Source organism: Accipiter gentilis, chromosome 7, assembly GCF_929443795.1.
Source record: "Accipiter gentilis chromosome 7, bAccGen1.1, whole genome shotgun sequence".
NCBI classification, from domain to species: domain Eukaryota; kingdom Metazoa; phylum Chordata; class Aves; order Accipitriformes; family Accipitridae; genus Astur; species Astur gentilis.
This window is the reverse complement of record NC_064886.1, coordinates 4,997,471-5,014,753: the sequence shown is the minus strand read 5'-3', so window position 1 is coordinate 5,014,753 and position 17,283 is coordinate 4,997,471. Positions and strand designations below refer to the sequence as shown.

The window sequence follows — 17,283 nt, the reverse complement described above, 5'->3', positions numbered from 1 at the left end:
GGTGCATGGGAACAGAAGGTGATAACACTTGCAAACTGAAATGAGCCCTGACCATGAAGAGCCATCCACTCTAAATCTTTATCCACTAACAGGCAAAACAAATACATGATGCATTCTGTTCAAAAGGCTTCATATCATGTTCAGGCAGTTTCTGCTTGTAAAACCAATTCTTTTAATTGATAAATCATATATTGATGCTTCATAGAATCATAGATTCAAAGTTGGAGTTTTTTACAAGGATGAATATCTGTTGCTTTCCTTCACCTTAAGGCTGCGAGCATCCAGTTCTGCTCACTATCAGATGCCTTAATACATTAATTTGTCAGATAAAAATGTTTTGATTTACTAGTATAAATCCTTGGTTAAAAAAGCAAATACATTCTTCCCCGTTAAAAGCAGAATAGACTATCGATTCTGATGGCAGTTACATATACAACCTATAGCATATATACGTATTCAGCAAGGACTATCTAGCTGCAACCAAAATCATGGGTGCAGGAGGACAATGCTGCAACTACCAAAATGTCAACTGATTTTTTTGTTTGCTTGTTTTTTGTATGGAAACAGTTTATAAAGACAAGCAAGGCAAACTGCTACCAACTAACCTGTGCCTATCATGACAGTCTGTATTTTAGTCCATGTTATTGGCCCTGCTATTTCCACAAAAATGCCGATTTCTCCATAGTAGTTGTACAGAATTGCTGATCCTAGTTCTGTGCTGTGGGTTATGCAGACTGGCCTGTGCTGCTCTACATGATGCCATGCTCCAAACAAGAAAGGGGTGACATGTGAGTAGTATTACATTATCATAAACATAAAAATCTGCTTTAAAAAAAAGAGTATTCAGCATACTTTCTAGAGATGACTGTTTCCTTGCTGACTGCTTTGGATAGGTTGGACTTGCATATTTCCTTGTTTTCAACATTGGCGGTGATATATATGCCTTGCAAAGCCTCTGTATTAGCTGTCAGTTTGATGAGGATGCACAGATATCCTGTTTGCAGAAGTCTAAGATGCCTACAAACAAGTAAAAGTATACACTTAAAGATGTTATCAGCTTTAAAAATAACACATTCTTCAGATACTATTCACTAAAACAGCAGAAGAGAGATAAAATTCCCCTTTTGAATTTTAGTCCTTTAACAGCTTAGACTCACAGAAGTCTAATTTTCTGTGTAATCTTCATTTACTTCAATACAGATTTTCAGATCCCAGAACAGCTTGACCCTGGCTTAGAGACAGTTTCAGTTTTAGTGATAGCTAAATGCATACTTCATACAGTGGGAAATCATGAAAAAGCCATTCCTTAAGTTTATAAAGGTTTTGATCTTGAGTTCTCTAATGCACTCTTTTTAAAAAGGCAATTATTTAACTTATTTGGAGATTAATTCAAGAATTAAATATAACATTTTGTTATTTTTTCCCAAGTTTGGCATATCCGATGAACATTATATTCCCTTCTCCCAGAACTGATCTTTGGAATTGAAGGGAAAAATTTCAGAGTGGGAATAAAACAGTCCTATTTTAGTAACCTCGTATTTGCTCTAAAATGTATTGGTTATTCTGTTCCTGCAGAGCTCCAGTTTCAGTGCTTTTGGATAGGAGTTGTAAGAGGCTCTAAAGGAGCTCCAAACACAGTACTCCTTGGAAAATTGTTACTAACAGGATTATCTAGAAGGTACTTCTCCATTCAGTCTAAACAAAAGGGCAATAGCTATGCACAGAAGGCTTCCTGCTTTGCATTTTTCTCGAACTCACAATTAAAACTTGACTTTACCTGCAGGTGTACAATTAAATACTGATTCTGCCAGTTGAAAGAAAGATACTCCAAGAACTTCCTGATAGCTCATGTGACTTGCATGAACAAGGTACTGAGTAGTATCTTTGAAAAGCAGATCACTTTCACCATACTTCCTCGACTGAAAGAGATGGAATTCAGAATCCAGTTTGCTTCCCAGAGATTCCTAAACAGAAGAGAAATAAGTTCTACAGCTTGAATCATAAATAGCAAGGTTAAGCTGGTGACCCTTAGTTTTACAGCAAGATCTAGCAGAAAAACGGTTCCATTTTCACCTAGCACTGTCCTTATTGGTACAAAAAGATGCAGTTTTGCAGTGGCTTATTTCTCAGCAAAAGTATGACTGCTGCAGAATGGCAACTGGTGCCAAAATGCCCCTTTAGAGAATCCAAATAATTATTTTCTTAATATCCTATGCACATTCTTAATTCTTTCACATTGGACCTGAAGGCACTTCATGTATTTAGTACATAAAGCTTTTGATCTTGAAAGGGTTTTCAGCAGTCATACATAACAAGTGATAACATGCTAACTTCTTCACTGTTTCCTGTCTTACCTGGGATTTCATTAGAAAGTCATAGATTTTAGTGACAGTGACTGGTCGAGTCATGACTGTGCTGGGGGGAATGGGGCCAAGGTTACAGCCTGCCCATTCTGTGACTGCAGCACGTGTTCCATCCCGACACAAGAGTTCAAAGTCAATAGCTGTATAACCTTTTGCCCAACCAGAGCTGTCCAGATCTGAAAAGAAGATGAAGTGAAAGCAAATCCTTTTAAAAAATGAAAGAGAAAACAGGGTGAATCTCATGCAAAATGTTAAAAATTGAGAGGAAGAAGTTTAGCTAATATGTTCAAAACAAATACTCCATGCTACATGGTCATTTATTAGGAATGCATAAAGAGCAAGGTAGTGTTTTCACTGAGGAAACAGGTCAGTGAACTTAAGCTGCACCTATAAACTAAAAACTAGAGTAATATCAAGGCATATGAACAGCTTATCATGTCTTATCTTTATCTGTAATCAGATCGCTTTCTGAAAACAAAGCAGTTCAGCCTGCATCTCCTTTGCTTCCCCAAAAAAACTGCTCATTGCTGCATGAATTCCTGTGGGTTTCCAGGCCCTTAAAACTCCACTTGATTTTAGAGAGATTCCTCTTAGAAAAGTCTCTTCTGTTACAGAAATTGCCTAAAATACAATTTCACTGTGCTTTATCAGACTGAACAAAATGGGGCTTCCCTTTCTCTTCAACTCTATGAAAAGACAGCATAGTTTGGCTGTCAGAGAAGTAAGCAAAATTTAAGAGATTGAGGATTTAAGGTACTGTAGCCAAAACCATTTTCATCAACAAAATCCAATTGCTAGAGTGTTGCAAAGATCAGTATTTCCCAGAGGAAATTTTTCATTTCACAGTGTAGTAACAATGTTGTTTTAGAAACTGTGAAAGGCAAAATAATTTGCAGTATTTTTACCTATTAAGCTATTTGGACTGTTTATTCCTAAGTGCCTGTGAAACTACATGAGGAAGTTTTTGTGTCATGATGAAGCCATAGAACATCCCTAGCACAAACAGCCCACAGCATCGCCCTTATCTGCCATTTTAATTCTTGAAACTCTGATTAAAAAACAACAGGTACATGCACTATGGCTGCCTATAGGAGAAGGTCTGGTGAGAAAGGTCACTTGCTTTTTAAAGCTTTGAGCTTTCCAAAAATTAGCTCAGTCTCCAAGGATGAATACCACCCAAACACACACACTGATCTTTGCACTCAGTGATTCTTCCTCTTTCCTCTCTAAAACTGAACAGAATTTTAAGCTTTACTGGAACACCTACATGCAGGAAGGTTCTTGCAACTTTCCAGTCACAAACACAACTTCATGGACCTAGATTAAACCTGTAAAAGCTGATCCTCGTGAGTGATGGTCACTGTGTGGGAAGTAACTGACGCTAATGAACATTCTCAAAGGAAAAGAGAATATCTGCATCTCACTCTCTATGTTCTGGAGTAGGTTAGAGTGTTCCAGGAAAGCTACATCTCCAAAGCTTCTTCCACTGGGATTGCCAACTAGGCACCTAGTGCAAGAAAAAAACCAAGAAGTTATTAGAGACAGCCACTACACAACAACTGACATTTGGACAGTCATCTGAAGCTAAACCAGGAGTAGCCGGAAGAATCCCTCTAATCTGTAATTACTTGGTTGTTATACGGAACAAGTTAGTGATGTCAATATAGATCTCAGTGGACCGTGTTCACCTATTTGATAAGGCAATCCCTTTCATCCGTTAAAGCAGGTCCCAAGTCAAAATTGTGGCACAATGTCTATGCAGCCTCACCTGTGCCTAGCCAGGAAAGAGAACGTAATTCAACTAAATGCATTATATATATTTTATAAGAGTGCTTTCAGCTTCAATATTTTTCTCTTCCTCTGTCTTCAACTATTTTTTTTAATATCTCCAGTCTATTTAATTACGTTCTGCACCCTACACTGCTTCTTACCACATCACCTCTGCTCTCTGACCTTCTAACTGTCTTTCATCCCTTGTTTTTAATGCGTCAGTACCAGTGCTTTAAACCTTACATGTTTGGAAGCATTGTCTGGCTCTGGAAATGTTTTCAAGATTGCTTTAAATCACCAGTCAACTGAACATCCTATAGCAACTGCAATGAAAACAAAATAAATGCTAGCAAAAGTTTACATAGCCAGTTGCTTAACAAAAAAAAAACAAAAACCAAACCTCCAAAGAAAACCATCAGCAAAATAATAAGCCAATTCCGGCTATTGCTCTGCATTTCTAACTCTCACAAAAAGCTTACCTGAGTGCTCCCATATTGCCATAGTAACGTTCGTTGTGACTTGCAGCACATCTGCTAGACACTCGAGCCCCTTCCACCTCACTGTCTCCAATACACACCTTGCACAGGTTTCCATCGGCTCCTGGCATGCAGCCCTTCCAAAAGTAATTCTGATAAGCTGAGTAAAGAAAACTGAGATGAGATTAAGGCAAGGTATTCCAAAGGCTCTTTGCGCATGGGAAAAGACAGGAATGGAATTCCACCCTAATAGCTAGCAAGAGGGCTAAATAGGGTGAAGAATCACAAATAGTCAGATAGGCAGAAGAGCTGCTCCAACACCCTCCGAGACTGCAATCGCCACTTGCTCATCAAATCCTAATGGCCCCATCTCCATTTTACTCCCACATTTGGGGCTTCAGATTTCCGTGGTCTAGTCAACAGATAACCTAGAGCAGCTCTTACCAGAGCCAACGTCACAGTTCTCAGTATCATTCTCCAGAGTTCCCACTGTGTATCTGGAAAGAAGTAACCATCCTCCAGGACTATACAGGTGACTGTGGCAGGATCGCCTTCCCCTAAGGTTATGGATGTTAATCTGTTTGGCATTTTTCTTAGTTAGGGCAACAGCATAAGCAGACGGCAGTGCTGTAAAACAATGACAACAACCAGTGATACCAAGGCAATTAAGTATTCCACACAGGTACAGCCCCCCTCTTCTCTCCCTCATCCTGTCACAGTATCTTCAGTTACAGTAGAGGATCTGTATTCTTTGCTTAGCTCTTCTCCTAGCTGCGTGGCATTGTCTGTAAAGCTCCTACGGAACATGCACAGCAAATTCTTTTCCAAACCAGCATGCAAATACATTCCTACATAAATCCTAGAGGCAATCTCAGGAAAATTGAAAACTTTTGCCTTCTCGAAGTTGTCCTGTTACCTTTGCGCTTAAGAAGCATTAGTTTCCCTGTTTCCTCCATGGTCTCAGCAGCTGGGGCGCAATCTCCCCCTGGAGAGGAGAGACAACCATTAAGGATCTTGCAACTGCTGTCATTCAGATTACATGGCAGCACCCCATCAATCATCTCGAGCCATGTCAGCATCTCTGTCCCTTTTACAGAAGAGATATAATAAACAGCCAGACCAAATGCTAGAGCCAGGTAGTGGAAGAGCTGGGAAGAGTATTTGGACATATATATAGATTCCTGCTTCTATCACAAAACATCACAAACTGTGGAAATTTAACTACATTTTTAATGGTACTTTTTTGATTCCCTCCCTTCTTGCTAAGGTCACGTGAGAACTTACCGTAACATTCTGCAGCTACAGGCACCAATCCACACTTCCCTGCAATGTAGACATGTGTTGCGTCCAGGGTGACTGCATCAGCCTCACCACTCTGCCAACAGCATTACAGAAATAACAAAACCAGGATTTGCATGAATTGTGTAACCAAGCAGCTGTACTTCCCCACTGGTTGGAAATTCCCCTGCATAAATTCCCTCTCATTCCCACTAGTTTCTCTAGTGTACAAGCTGTTTTTCCTCTTGTTCAGCTCAGACAAGGACATACACACCCTGTGCGGTCTTATCATATACTCTGACCAGAGGGAGTCTCCTACCTTGATCATTTCAATGCATTTCGTCATGGAAGTTGCTTGGACACAAACTAATGGGTCGGATTTGATACTCAGCGCCCACTCCTCACATTTGCGAAGCTCAGCATCACTGATGCAGCACCAGCGCACAACACTGTTGTCCAAAGAGCTCCCTGAATTGGAAGGAAGGAGCACAGTGAGACCATGTCACCTATGCACTAATCTGTTCTTTCTTAAGAGACGTGTAGGTCTATGCACTGTGCCTGGCAGGGAGGAATAACATGGAAAGAGAACTTTTTCTTCCCTTTCCTTAGCTACAGTCCTCTAGAAGGCTTCTCACCTTCATGGCCTAGTCCCTTAAGGAGAGCTACATAATCCAGACCGAGGATATAGGCAATCTCTAGCTGCTCCTCAAGAAGCTGCAGGTGCTGAGTGGCATCTCGGAACAGCAGGTTCTTTCCCCCAAAGGGTGCTGAAGTGAAGAGTTCAAACCTGGCTCTTTCTTTTCCTTTTCGCCCAAAGAGGCGCTAGACAAGAAAAAAACTTTTAATTGCAACAAATCTGTTCATCCTTCCAGTAACAGCCTCATCCTTCCCTCCCTTCATATCAATTGTTTGTAACACAGCACTCAGGGTTCCAGGACAGTGGGACAAAGCCCATAGGTACAGCAGTGAGTGGATGGTTCCAGTCCTAAAAGCATTATATGATTCACTTTTTTGAAGAATTTTGTCCCGTCTTAGTTATTCCAATTTATTGGGCTATGCTCAATGTCTCCTACCCTGGAAAGGCAACTGAGTGTAGCTGAGTGAGAAACATATGTCATAAAGATCAGTGCAGTAAAGGGGTGCAAGATTTCTTGTGCTTTATGATGAGGAAGTACCGTGTGCAAAGTAGCTCTGTTCAGCCTGATGGTACTGGAAGAGAAGAAAGCACAGAGAAGTGTACTAGGAATAGTGCTGCATAGCCATTGCTATGTATGGGGGAGCACAGCTAAGATGTGTTAATAAGTGCACTGACAAGGGCTTATGACAATCTCTCAATAAAGAAGAGATTTTGTACAACTGCTATCTACCAGAGTCTGCGTAACTGCACAACCCAGCCCACTGGTTTGAATTTTTCACTGTCTACTGGACTCTTTTAAGGGCCAGATAGCTTCATAAATTCTTTAAATTTGCATTTAAATACGCATTTCAGGTTCAGCTTCAAATAGATTCCTGGATGTCAAGGTAACAGATACTATTTATAAGTTGAGAAAAAGTGAGGAAAAAAGGTGAACCCTGCCTGAATCTATGTGTCTCCCTCGGCTACAAAAGAATTCACGTAAGTTCCAGGTCTGGATGAACATCATTAGCCGTTTTCCAGTTTGGGTGTTATAGCATCTTCCCCATCTTTACTTATTTATTCCCACCCTTCTACAGAAGAAGACTTTAGAGAAAAGAAAAACCTTCTTCCAGAAGCCAATGCAGGATCCTTCCCCAGAACAACCAATTTTTTGTGCTTTGTTCACACTAACTATAAATTTCTCAAGAAAGAAGGCAAACTGAGTAGTAATCTCCACACAAAAATGGAAGAAAAACCTGTGTCTGGAGATATACAGCTTGTAATATCCACTCACTTGGATCATGCTAAGAAATTTGTTGGTGATCTTCTGGAAGTTGTGGCGGGTGATGACACCACGGCCAGGCCCCTTGCCCAAGTTACAGGTACTGTATTCAGTCAGCTCAGCTGTAGTCCCATCAGGACATAAGAGTTCATATTCCTGTTGTTCTGACTCTGAAACAAGGGGATACTCATGAATCTATGAAGTGAGACATGACTTGGCAGCAGGCACAGAGATGGAAGGTAAAACGTTTTTCAGAGGAGGTTGCTCAAAGATTATGGAAGCAGCACAGTGTGCCAAGCACACTTGGGAGAGTTGTCTTTGATACGCTCTTCTCTTAACAAAGAGAGGGACCTCAGCCAGGGATACTCCAAAATACTCTTTAAGCTGTACCCCTGTAAATATGTTTGTTTAAAAATACTTACCTGTAACTACTACTGCTAACCACCTTCAAAAACATCAGTACAGAGCTCGACTAAGTTTAAAAATACAAAACAGGTATACAGGAACTGCCCATTCTAGAAGCTCAATACACTGAATTTTAAAAGGAACCTTATAACTCAGGCAATGCAAATACTGCATCAGAGACTTTAGGCTAAAGAAATTACCTGTATAAAAACATCTGCTCCTATTCTAAGAATCTCCCGTGAGCAAATATTTCTCACTTACTCTTTCCTCTTCTGTTTCCTTCCAACTTGTGTGGAGAGCCAAGAAGTACCACTGAACTGCTTGCAGGGATTGAATTTTCCGTGGAAACAACAAAAATATAGGCGTATCCCCCAAATCCCATGCAGGAAAGAGCACAGCCAGAGGTTAAAAGGAATCTGAGTTTTTAGGATTACCTGTGGCACTCGTAATTGTTAGGTGATCTAAAAAGGCAACATCTGCTACTCCATTCTTCAAGCACCTGCAGAAAGACAAATGGCATCCTATTAACATGTCACCTGCCTTTTCTTCCCTCACATGTTCTTTTTCCCCAAAGGTAAATTCATAGTGTCACAGAGCTCACCTGAAGGCTCCCTCAGAGTCATAGAAGGGTTCGTTACTGCTTGTCTCACAGAAGTGGTTCTTGTCTCTGACATAGGATTTTTGTCCTTGGCAGAGAGCACACAGTCGAGGAGCAGCAATACCAACCCCAGGGATGCAACTTGCATTGAAATACTCACTGATTACTGCAGATAAGGAGGGGCGGCGGGGAGGAAGAAAGAAAAAAAGTCAAATAGGAAAAAATGGAAGAAGGAAAAGGGGCCAAACTTATTGTGGACATTATTAGGACTATGGTGCTTTAACAAATAAATAAATAAATCAGCATATGTAACTTCATTGTCTAAACTTCAAATTTGAAACATTTGCTGGAAACAGAGTGATCAAATTTTGCTTGTTTAAAACCATCTTTGTGCCGGTTAGATATTGCAAAGATTTGTTCCCTGTTGCATAGAGAACACAAAGATTTCCTGTTTTGGTAACAATTCTGCTGCTTTGAGATCACTAGAAGAGTTCTGAAAAGAGCTAAGAGCCAGTATCAAAAACACTCCAAGAGGATATCTCATCCACAAAGCCCTTCAATTTCTGCACAGCTCAGTTCATTCTACATCTGTTTGCATTTCACTCACTTTTGCTGAGGGCGAGACATAGCCCTATGGCTCCTATTACCCACCTTGGCTCAGAGGTTGCGCCTCATCCCAGGAAAGATAATTTCTTGCAAGGAGAAAGCCAAGTGGAATATTCCAGCCTGATGTCCATCTGGCTCCATTGTGGCAGCTGCGCACACCTCGTAGCCTCTGGATATCCAGAGTTCCTCGTTTGGCAATGGCCACAGCAAACACACAATTTCCTGCGACAGGACAAAATATGTGACAGAAATAACTAAATCCCAATTCTGCAGCTTCCATTTGTGTACAGGAGTTCAACTACTTCTGTGAACATGGCTAAGGAAAAAAAAAATCTTAGACATATGAAACATATGTACTTAACTTTACCATATACTGGCTACACAGCACCTCACCAAACCGAGCAATGCAAGTGATGCGCAAAGCAAGAACATAAAAATCTGGCAGAAAAGGCTTACAAGATCATCCAGCTCCATCATCCAATGCAATTGCTTCTCAAGAGTTTTGAACATTTGTATCACACTGTTTAGGTATTGTAATGGAAAGAACTCCTATGTCTTATCCTCAGAACATGCTTACCACCTGAAACATATCAATTCCACTATGATTTCATGGTTCTTCAGCCAAAACAAAATTAACTTCTGTTCTTATACTATCCCCTTTAGTCTCTTCCTACATCCATCTGCTAATTTGGCTTCCTTCTCAGATTCATGTCCCACAAGTATTTTCTGCTGTATGCTTGATTTTGGCTCAGACTTACTTATTCTTGCCTTATAAATCATTCATTGCACAGACTGTTCAGCTCTGCCAGGAATGAAGAGGAATCTTACTGTAACAAGATTCTCCACCTTACATTATTGTCTCTTTAGGGTGAGAAGGAGAGAATTAAGTCATGACAGAAGCTAATTTCTTAAAGAACTACTAGTAAATGTTCAGCTGCACTAGTAAAGCATGGTATAAGAATTGACACAGATTGAATAAACCCCTTCTTATTCCCTACAAGACATAGAACTCCTTGCGGGCAAGCACAGATACAATTTGTCCTAGTGACAGTACCACAGGCAGAAAGGCTACTAGATACAAAGCACCACTGGTATTTTATTCATCATCACTAAGTATTTTAGAAACAGTTGCTAGTCACCTCCATACTCCTATAAAGTTAATGAAAACTTAGAGACTTCTTTTCAAGAATTCTTGAGCTTTGCCTTTCACTGCACAGCAATTTATTAACCAAATCAGAAGTACAGCTTATTCTTTTGCTTTATGAACCTACCTTGATCATAGATCTCCTTTGCCACCACTGTCAAACCATAGAGCTTTACAGCAGAGTAAACATCTCCAGCATCCAAGGAGGCAGCATCTGCTTTATTCACCTTAAAAACAACAGCAAAACCCTCAAAACAAGTGCATTTACAGGGAAACAAACAGAGCAGCTTCAAGAACAGAGTTTTTGCCTGAGAAGCAGTAACCAGTGATTTTTACAAGCATTTGCTTTGCTTTTAATTGAATCCCTGCTACAAAGCATGGTGAAATGTTAGCAATGAAGGCTGAGTTACCTTCGAAAAATACCAGTTCTTTTCCAGTAACATCCTTTCTCACCTTTTCTTTGGGCCTTCCATTCCAAAAACACTATTCTGATGCCACTGAAGAAAAAGGCAACCCCTATTTCCTCCTACTGCTCCCCGAACACCCCAAATCCTTCTCAGAGTTCTCTTGCCTATAATCTTTCTGTAACCCAGAAAATGGAACTTAAGTCTATTAACAAGGGTTGCAGGATTGAATGAAAACACAAAATAAATTATTCCCTGAACCAACAAGAAAGGTTTTCTTCGTTTTGTTTTCCAGGTCAGATTTGGACTCCATTGAGGGCAACTGGGACTGAATGAAAATAGAAACTGAAATTCTCTATCCCAGTCAAGTTTTAGGTATGTTAATGAAATTATTCTACAGCACATGCTTATCTTCCTTTTTCATTAGTGATTTTTTTTCAAAGCATATAGCATTATGAAAATTTCATTCCAGAACTGGTCAATTACAAGAGCTTACACTTACAAAAGGTCTGATGTCTAACTTTTTCAAATTAAAGGGTTTTATATGAATAAAGGCTTTGCTCTTTACTTCAGAAAAGACTGACTAGGGGCTAAAAATAGCAGGGAAGAAAGGGAAGAGAAAATATTCATTATAGCCAGAGTAGGACCAAAACCCACAAGCAAAGGGAATGCTCTGAGCATGTTTTAATTTACTAGTTTGGTCTTGTCCATTTATTTCCAAGCAGCTTTTTACTTATTTCCTGGAAATTGCACGGACATCAGCTGGGGTAAAATAGTACATCTAGGAGAATGCTCATGGGTTTTAATTCTTGCCTCTTAAGCTACGGTGTACTTTGTCATATATGCAATACCATCATTTCAGTATCATTTTATTCTCCCATGAATTCTGTTTACCAGTTACTTCTTCAAAAGAGGATTTGAACTCAAAATCAGTTTTTAAAATCTCTGTGAACTCACCCTGATTTTATCAATGCAGTCATGTGTATTGTGGGCTCTGATGCAAGAAATCCTAGCAAACGAGTTGACAGTAGCAAGGGGCAGCACAGCCGTAAGTGCTTTGGATAGTTCAGCACACTTTCTCTGTTCTAGGTCAGAAAGGGTGCACCATCGGAATTTCTTCCCTGGACGATCAAAAAAAAAAGGTCAAGATTTGCAGGATTTAGTGAAAAAAACCACTCAGTTTAAGACCTTATGGAAGAAGGAGGTTATTTTATTTAACTTCACAAGTAAGTTGATTCTGCTCACTCGCACTCAAATATCCACATACTCACAGGCACCCAAGAGATGTGCCCAAGCAGTCCGACCAGGATCACTTTTGCCCAACAGGAAGGACAATGAACGTTTGCTGTTGAATCTTTACTAAGTCTCTTTTCTTCTTCTTGACTGGCAGCAACAAACTAGTTTTTGGGTAGATTTTTCAAGAATCAACAATTATTATGGCATGACCTTTTGCCTCAGAATCTTCCTTGCTTCATGCTCCATGAATTTTAGGCAAGGTTGTCACCCAAAATGAGGCAAGAAAAGCAAGGACATCTGTATGGCTATGGTCTGTTTTCCTGTTGGGATAGCAAGAAGAGGAATGGCACTCACAATGTAGGGTAACCTTGTTACCATCTTTCTGTTATCAGACTGCAGTTTTTCTCCTGACAAATCAACTGTGATGTGACCTTATCAGAGCACAGACCTCCTAATCTTGATGTAAACAATGCATTCCCCAGGGTTTATCAGGTTTATTGCTGTCAATTGTGTCCTTGGTTATCAATACAGGCCATTCTTCTAACCTTTGCTCTGCTGTTTCCTCTGATGCTTTCACACACACATATTCCCATGCTGAACTTATCCATACCAATCTTAATATTTCTGTTACAAAGTTCTAGTGATTCAGAACTAAGCCTGTGAAAGAATAAGAAATAAGAAATAAGGAGGGAGGATGTTAAGAGCGGATCAAGTTGCTTTAGCTTTGTTGAATTTAGTCTTTGAAGAGGGGATTGTTGTTTTTTAAAGAGACAATAGCTACTGTTCCAAGTCCCAGGTGTCTCACAGCACTGAGCTACATGCTTTGTTAGAACAGCATTTCCCACTGAACACCATGCTTTGTTAGAATAGTCTTTTCTTCCCATTTTCTTTCCAGACAAATACTACCTGATTTTAAATAATAAGACGCATATCAGAGCTCCAGGGTCAGAGAACCTTAGATCAGAGGAGACATATGAAAATTTTAAGTTGGAAGAAATTGACAATTAAATGCGACTTTATAATAGAGTAAACCAAACCCCTCAACCCAAGAGGTGAGGATGTAGGACTATTCAAAATTACGATGACAGTTCTGTGACTTGGACCTTCTTCTGTTTCTAAACAATGTACTGTCTAAGTGTTTCTTCAGCAATGACAAGTACCTTGCTGGATTTCCCTCAAGATAGAGGGGTTTATCTTCCATGACAACACTCACAATGAAAGACAAGAACTAGGGACAATTTGGTTGTTGACAATGAAGGATCATGTACTATGTTGAACAGAGTATTGAATAAACATTAACAACAAAATCCTCAAAATCTTAATTCTTTCAAGCAGGAAGTTAGTAATAATTATCTTCATTTCTGGGTGCCAAACAAAGAGATTAAATAACCTGCACAGGAACACTGGGCAGAAATGACTGAACTATTCAGTTGTCAGATCTTTTTCCAGCTGAAACCTAAGTAACCAATAAAAAGAACCCAAAACAGCGCCAGCAGAAAGAAGGGGTTAAGAAGATGCAAGAAGAAGGTGAAACCTCCTTTTCCACTAGGAGTCGGGGGTATGATTGGTTTAAATTGACTATAAAGCTACATCTTATGGGAGTCCAGACACGTCAACAAAATTTTCTCTTTTGCTTTAGACTCCAATTTTATTCCATCTTGGACGTACTATGACTTATTTTGTATTCTTCCTATTAAATGCCTTCTACTCTGAAATACATCATCATATACATCTCAAGAAGATACTATACATTTAAGGAGAAAAAAGGTTATTATATATAAAAATACCATGCAGTTATGTAACTTAAGAGAATCTTATACCATGTAATGAAAACCAGGACTGAATGAATAGAAAACACTACATCATCTCTAACATTGTCATTTCCCAGTGTTTAAGCATTTGGATCTCTGGCGATCTATTAATATTAAACAAAAATACTGCCTGGAATAAATAATGTTTACAATTAAAACATTGAAGTTCTTATTTCTTTGAGTATAGCATCAGACATTAGTATTCCACTTGTTTTGATGTTAATTCGGCACAATTCCAAAAAGAACCCGTTGTGGTTTTAGAGGGGAGCAGCTTGAAATAACACTGATTCATTTTGACAGCTTTTATGAGTACGCAGACCTCAGCTATTCAAAGGAAACAAGCCTTCACTGAATTACTAAGAAACTAGTGTATCAAGCTGCTTCAAAACTAACAGGGTCACCATCTGCCAATGATCAAACAAGAAAAATACAGGCAAATGGAAATCACAGGCATAGTTCTAGCTGCAACTTCTCTGCACAGAAGAAAATAAAACCAAAGCACATATTAGAGTTTGTATCCTGGTAACCCATCCAGAGGTCACCTTTCTCTTTCCCTCCCTGTATCAGCCTTACCTGAAGACAGCAAAGTGAAGATGATTAGGACAATTAAAATCACTGTCTTCATGATTACAGCAGTTCAGCAAGGATCCTCTCTCTACCCTGCTGCTCTGCCTTCTCATACCAGGAATTCCACAGTGATGACCAAAGCTTCTGGAAGATAACAAAGGGGTTTCAGGCATCAACAAGAATAAACCAAGATTTAAGAAAAAAACCCAAACTGTCAGAGGATGGTATATCCTTGTATGCAAAGGAGAAAGAGACAGTGTCCTATTCCTATCTATAGATGGAAAATACCCGTGCATTTTCTGCTTTGTTATGAACAGGCATAGGAAGAAATGTAAGCCTCTGCTTTTGAAACAAATTGTGCTTCTCCTGTTTCAAAAGGCACCAAAGTGCCTTTGGGAGATAGATAGGTAAGACTTACCTCTATCTTACAAAAAAAGATATCTAAAGTTGAGTTGTCCAAACTACTGAACATATCTCTCTACAGAATATTGAAGGGACCTTCTTACCTTATTTTTTCAGCTGACAATGGTTTATCTACTGAGTAATTTTAAACAAAAAGTAATCCCATGCCTCCCTAAGAATTCAGAATAGAACTGTGACGCTGTTGACTTTCTTGACTCTCTTAATTCCATTCTAGCACAGCAGTCTCATCCAAACTGGCTTATTTCCCTGTTTTCTAACACTTAGCCTGGAGTATTACCTCTTAATTACTCTACAGCAGCCATGATTAACATCATTAATTCTATAGCAGGGAAAAAAAAATACATATATATATATATAAAGCGTAAGTGTGCATACTAAACTGATCTGATGATGCATAAAATATTGCTAATATGGTTTCATCTTTCCTGTTCGGGGAAGAATTGACTAGTCCAAGAGTCCTGGAGAAAGAAAGTCGTTTTCCTAGTTTTGTTTTCCTTCTTCATCTTATGGATTTTCTTAGCACTTTCTCTGCTTCATGCATTTTTGCCAACACTTTTCCCAGATTTCTTTTGTTGCCTTATGTACTCTTTCCTAGTGATTCACAGTCTTTATTCCCCACTTGCTTCTTTTGCATTCACATACATGGATTCCATTGCTTATCTCTGCATTTCACAAGTTCCCTCACTAGATCTGCAACATTTGTTGAGGTGTTATGTTTCCCACTAATCCAATCACAGAAGGAGTTGCATTGCTCACTCCTTCCTGCACTCCCTGAACAAATGGTCTCAAGCCCTAAGATCTCCATTCTCTCATTTGCTAAGAGAACAACTTGGTATTAATCCACTCTTTGACTTGGCTCACCTGCACAGGCCTAGCACAGCTCAGTACCCTTTGGGAAGTATGTTTTATTCCTCAGTGAGTGCAGTCTATATAATCTTTTAATACAATATATTATCAGATGTTAAAAAAAAGCAAAACCAATGTAAAAACAAAAAATATGATAAAGTAATTTTAAAATAGTTAAAGGTCCACATATTTACTTTTAATTCCAGGGAGAAAGATTAGATAGGACAGATCACTGATCAGTTCAGTCAATGTCAATTAATATACACTACAAACAAGTGTGTTTCATCTAACTACACCTTAACCTCTGAATCACTTCTGGGGAAACTTGTCCGTCAGGACCACCAGCAGGGTGCAGTTAGACATCAAAGCTAATAATAGCTCTTGCAATGCTTGTAGCAAAGCACCTAACAGGATCAAATCCCACCTTCTTTGAGGTTTTACTTCCTGCCAATCCTACCATTACGTACAGGATATATGTACCTCCCAGCAATTCAGTCAGCTAATAATATTACCATTACATGAGGGCTGCGTCTGGATCTCCGCTCAAATTGTACATATTTAAAAATAAAAGGCTTTCCTGTACATGTCTAAGATACTTGTACAGATACTATGCTGCTGTCTGTGGTGATGTGAAAAAAAAAAAGGATGACATGAAGTTGTTGTAGACTTCACTTAGGCCTGGTCAGGAAAACAAACAAACATTAATCACAAATGTAGTCAGGTCCGCTGAAAGGACCGTACCCTAAAGCACTGAGGATGCAGAAACACAGTGGCAGGACTCTGGAATTCTTTCCCTATTGATTCACCCTACAAAACTACCCCCCTACCACCGTCAGAAAATGGTAATTAGTTACTTCCCAGTAATGTAGCATCTACGTGTGTATCTAGGGATGCATCTAACAGGCTGGAAACAAAATAATCTCTATAAAATCCCCTCTGTGCTGCTAGGACACAGGCAAGGGACACCAGAGTAGGAACAGATGTTACTGCACTACCCTGCCCAACATCTCACTTGCAGGAACAGCATTGTCTCTGTCCCGTGTCATTTCCCCCCCAGTAAGCCCCCAGCCTTGACATCCCTGGTGTTCCCATATCTGTGGCCAAGGACTTACCTGCCCCTCAAGAGCAACACTGAGAAGCAACTGAACCCCAACTGCTGCACCCTCAGCTCCCCAAGAAGCAGTCCTCTCCTCAAACCATACCTCCCTTTAGGCAACAGCTTTGTCCCGATACCATACCCCCTTTGCGGAGCAGCCTTGTCCCCACACCACATCCCCTCAGGGACCACCCTGCCCCCTCACCACATCCCCTCAGGGACAACCCTGCCCCCTCACCACCACCACCACCCCCCCCCCCCCCCCAGAGAACAACCCTCACCACATCCCCCATCCCGCTTTGGGGAACACCTTCGTACCCGTTTCCCCATTCTGTTTCTCCCCTGAGAAACGGTGCCGTCCC

At 40.0% G+C, this 17,283-nt stretch overlaps 1 protein-coding gene across 2 annotated transcripts; it reads right to left on the bottom strand.

Moving 5' to 3' along the window:
• Positions 1–5: 5 nt before the first annotated feature.
• Positions 6–17,283, bottom strand: LOC126040737 (melanotransferrin-like). Of its 2 annotated transcripts, XR_007506701.1 has the most exons (19): positions 17,240–17,283; positions 14,563–14,700; positions 11,900–12,063; positions 10,666–10,765; positions 9,440–9,616; positions 8,792–8,954; positions 8,625–8,689; positions 7,798–7,955; positions 6,523–6,709; positions 6,207–6,355; positions 5,894–5,984; positions 5,526–5,594; positions 5,054–5,236; positions 4,613–4,769; positions 3,788–3,870; positions 2,355–2,539; positions 1,778–1,964; positions 853–1,017; positions 6–764 (listed from the first exon to the last, which is right to left on the bottom strand). XR_007506701.1 is itself a non-coding variant. In XM_049805575.1 (18 exons), exons 2-18 carry the CDS (start codon positions 14,612–14,614, stop codon positions 968–970), a joined length of 2,220 nt encoding a protein of 739 aa, XP_049661532.1. In that variant the 5' UTR covers positions 14,615–14,700; positions 17,240–17,283; the 3' UTR covers positions 6–967. The 2 variants fall into 2 exon arrangements, 1 of the variants encoding a protein (XP_049661532.1); XM_049805575.1 differs by having other exon boundaries at positions 6–1,017.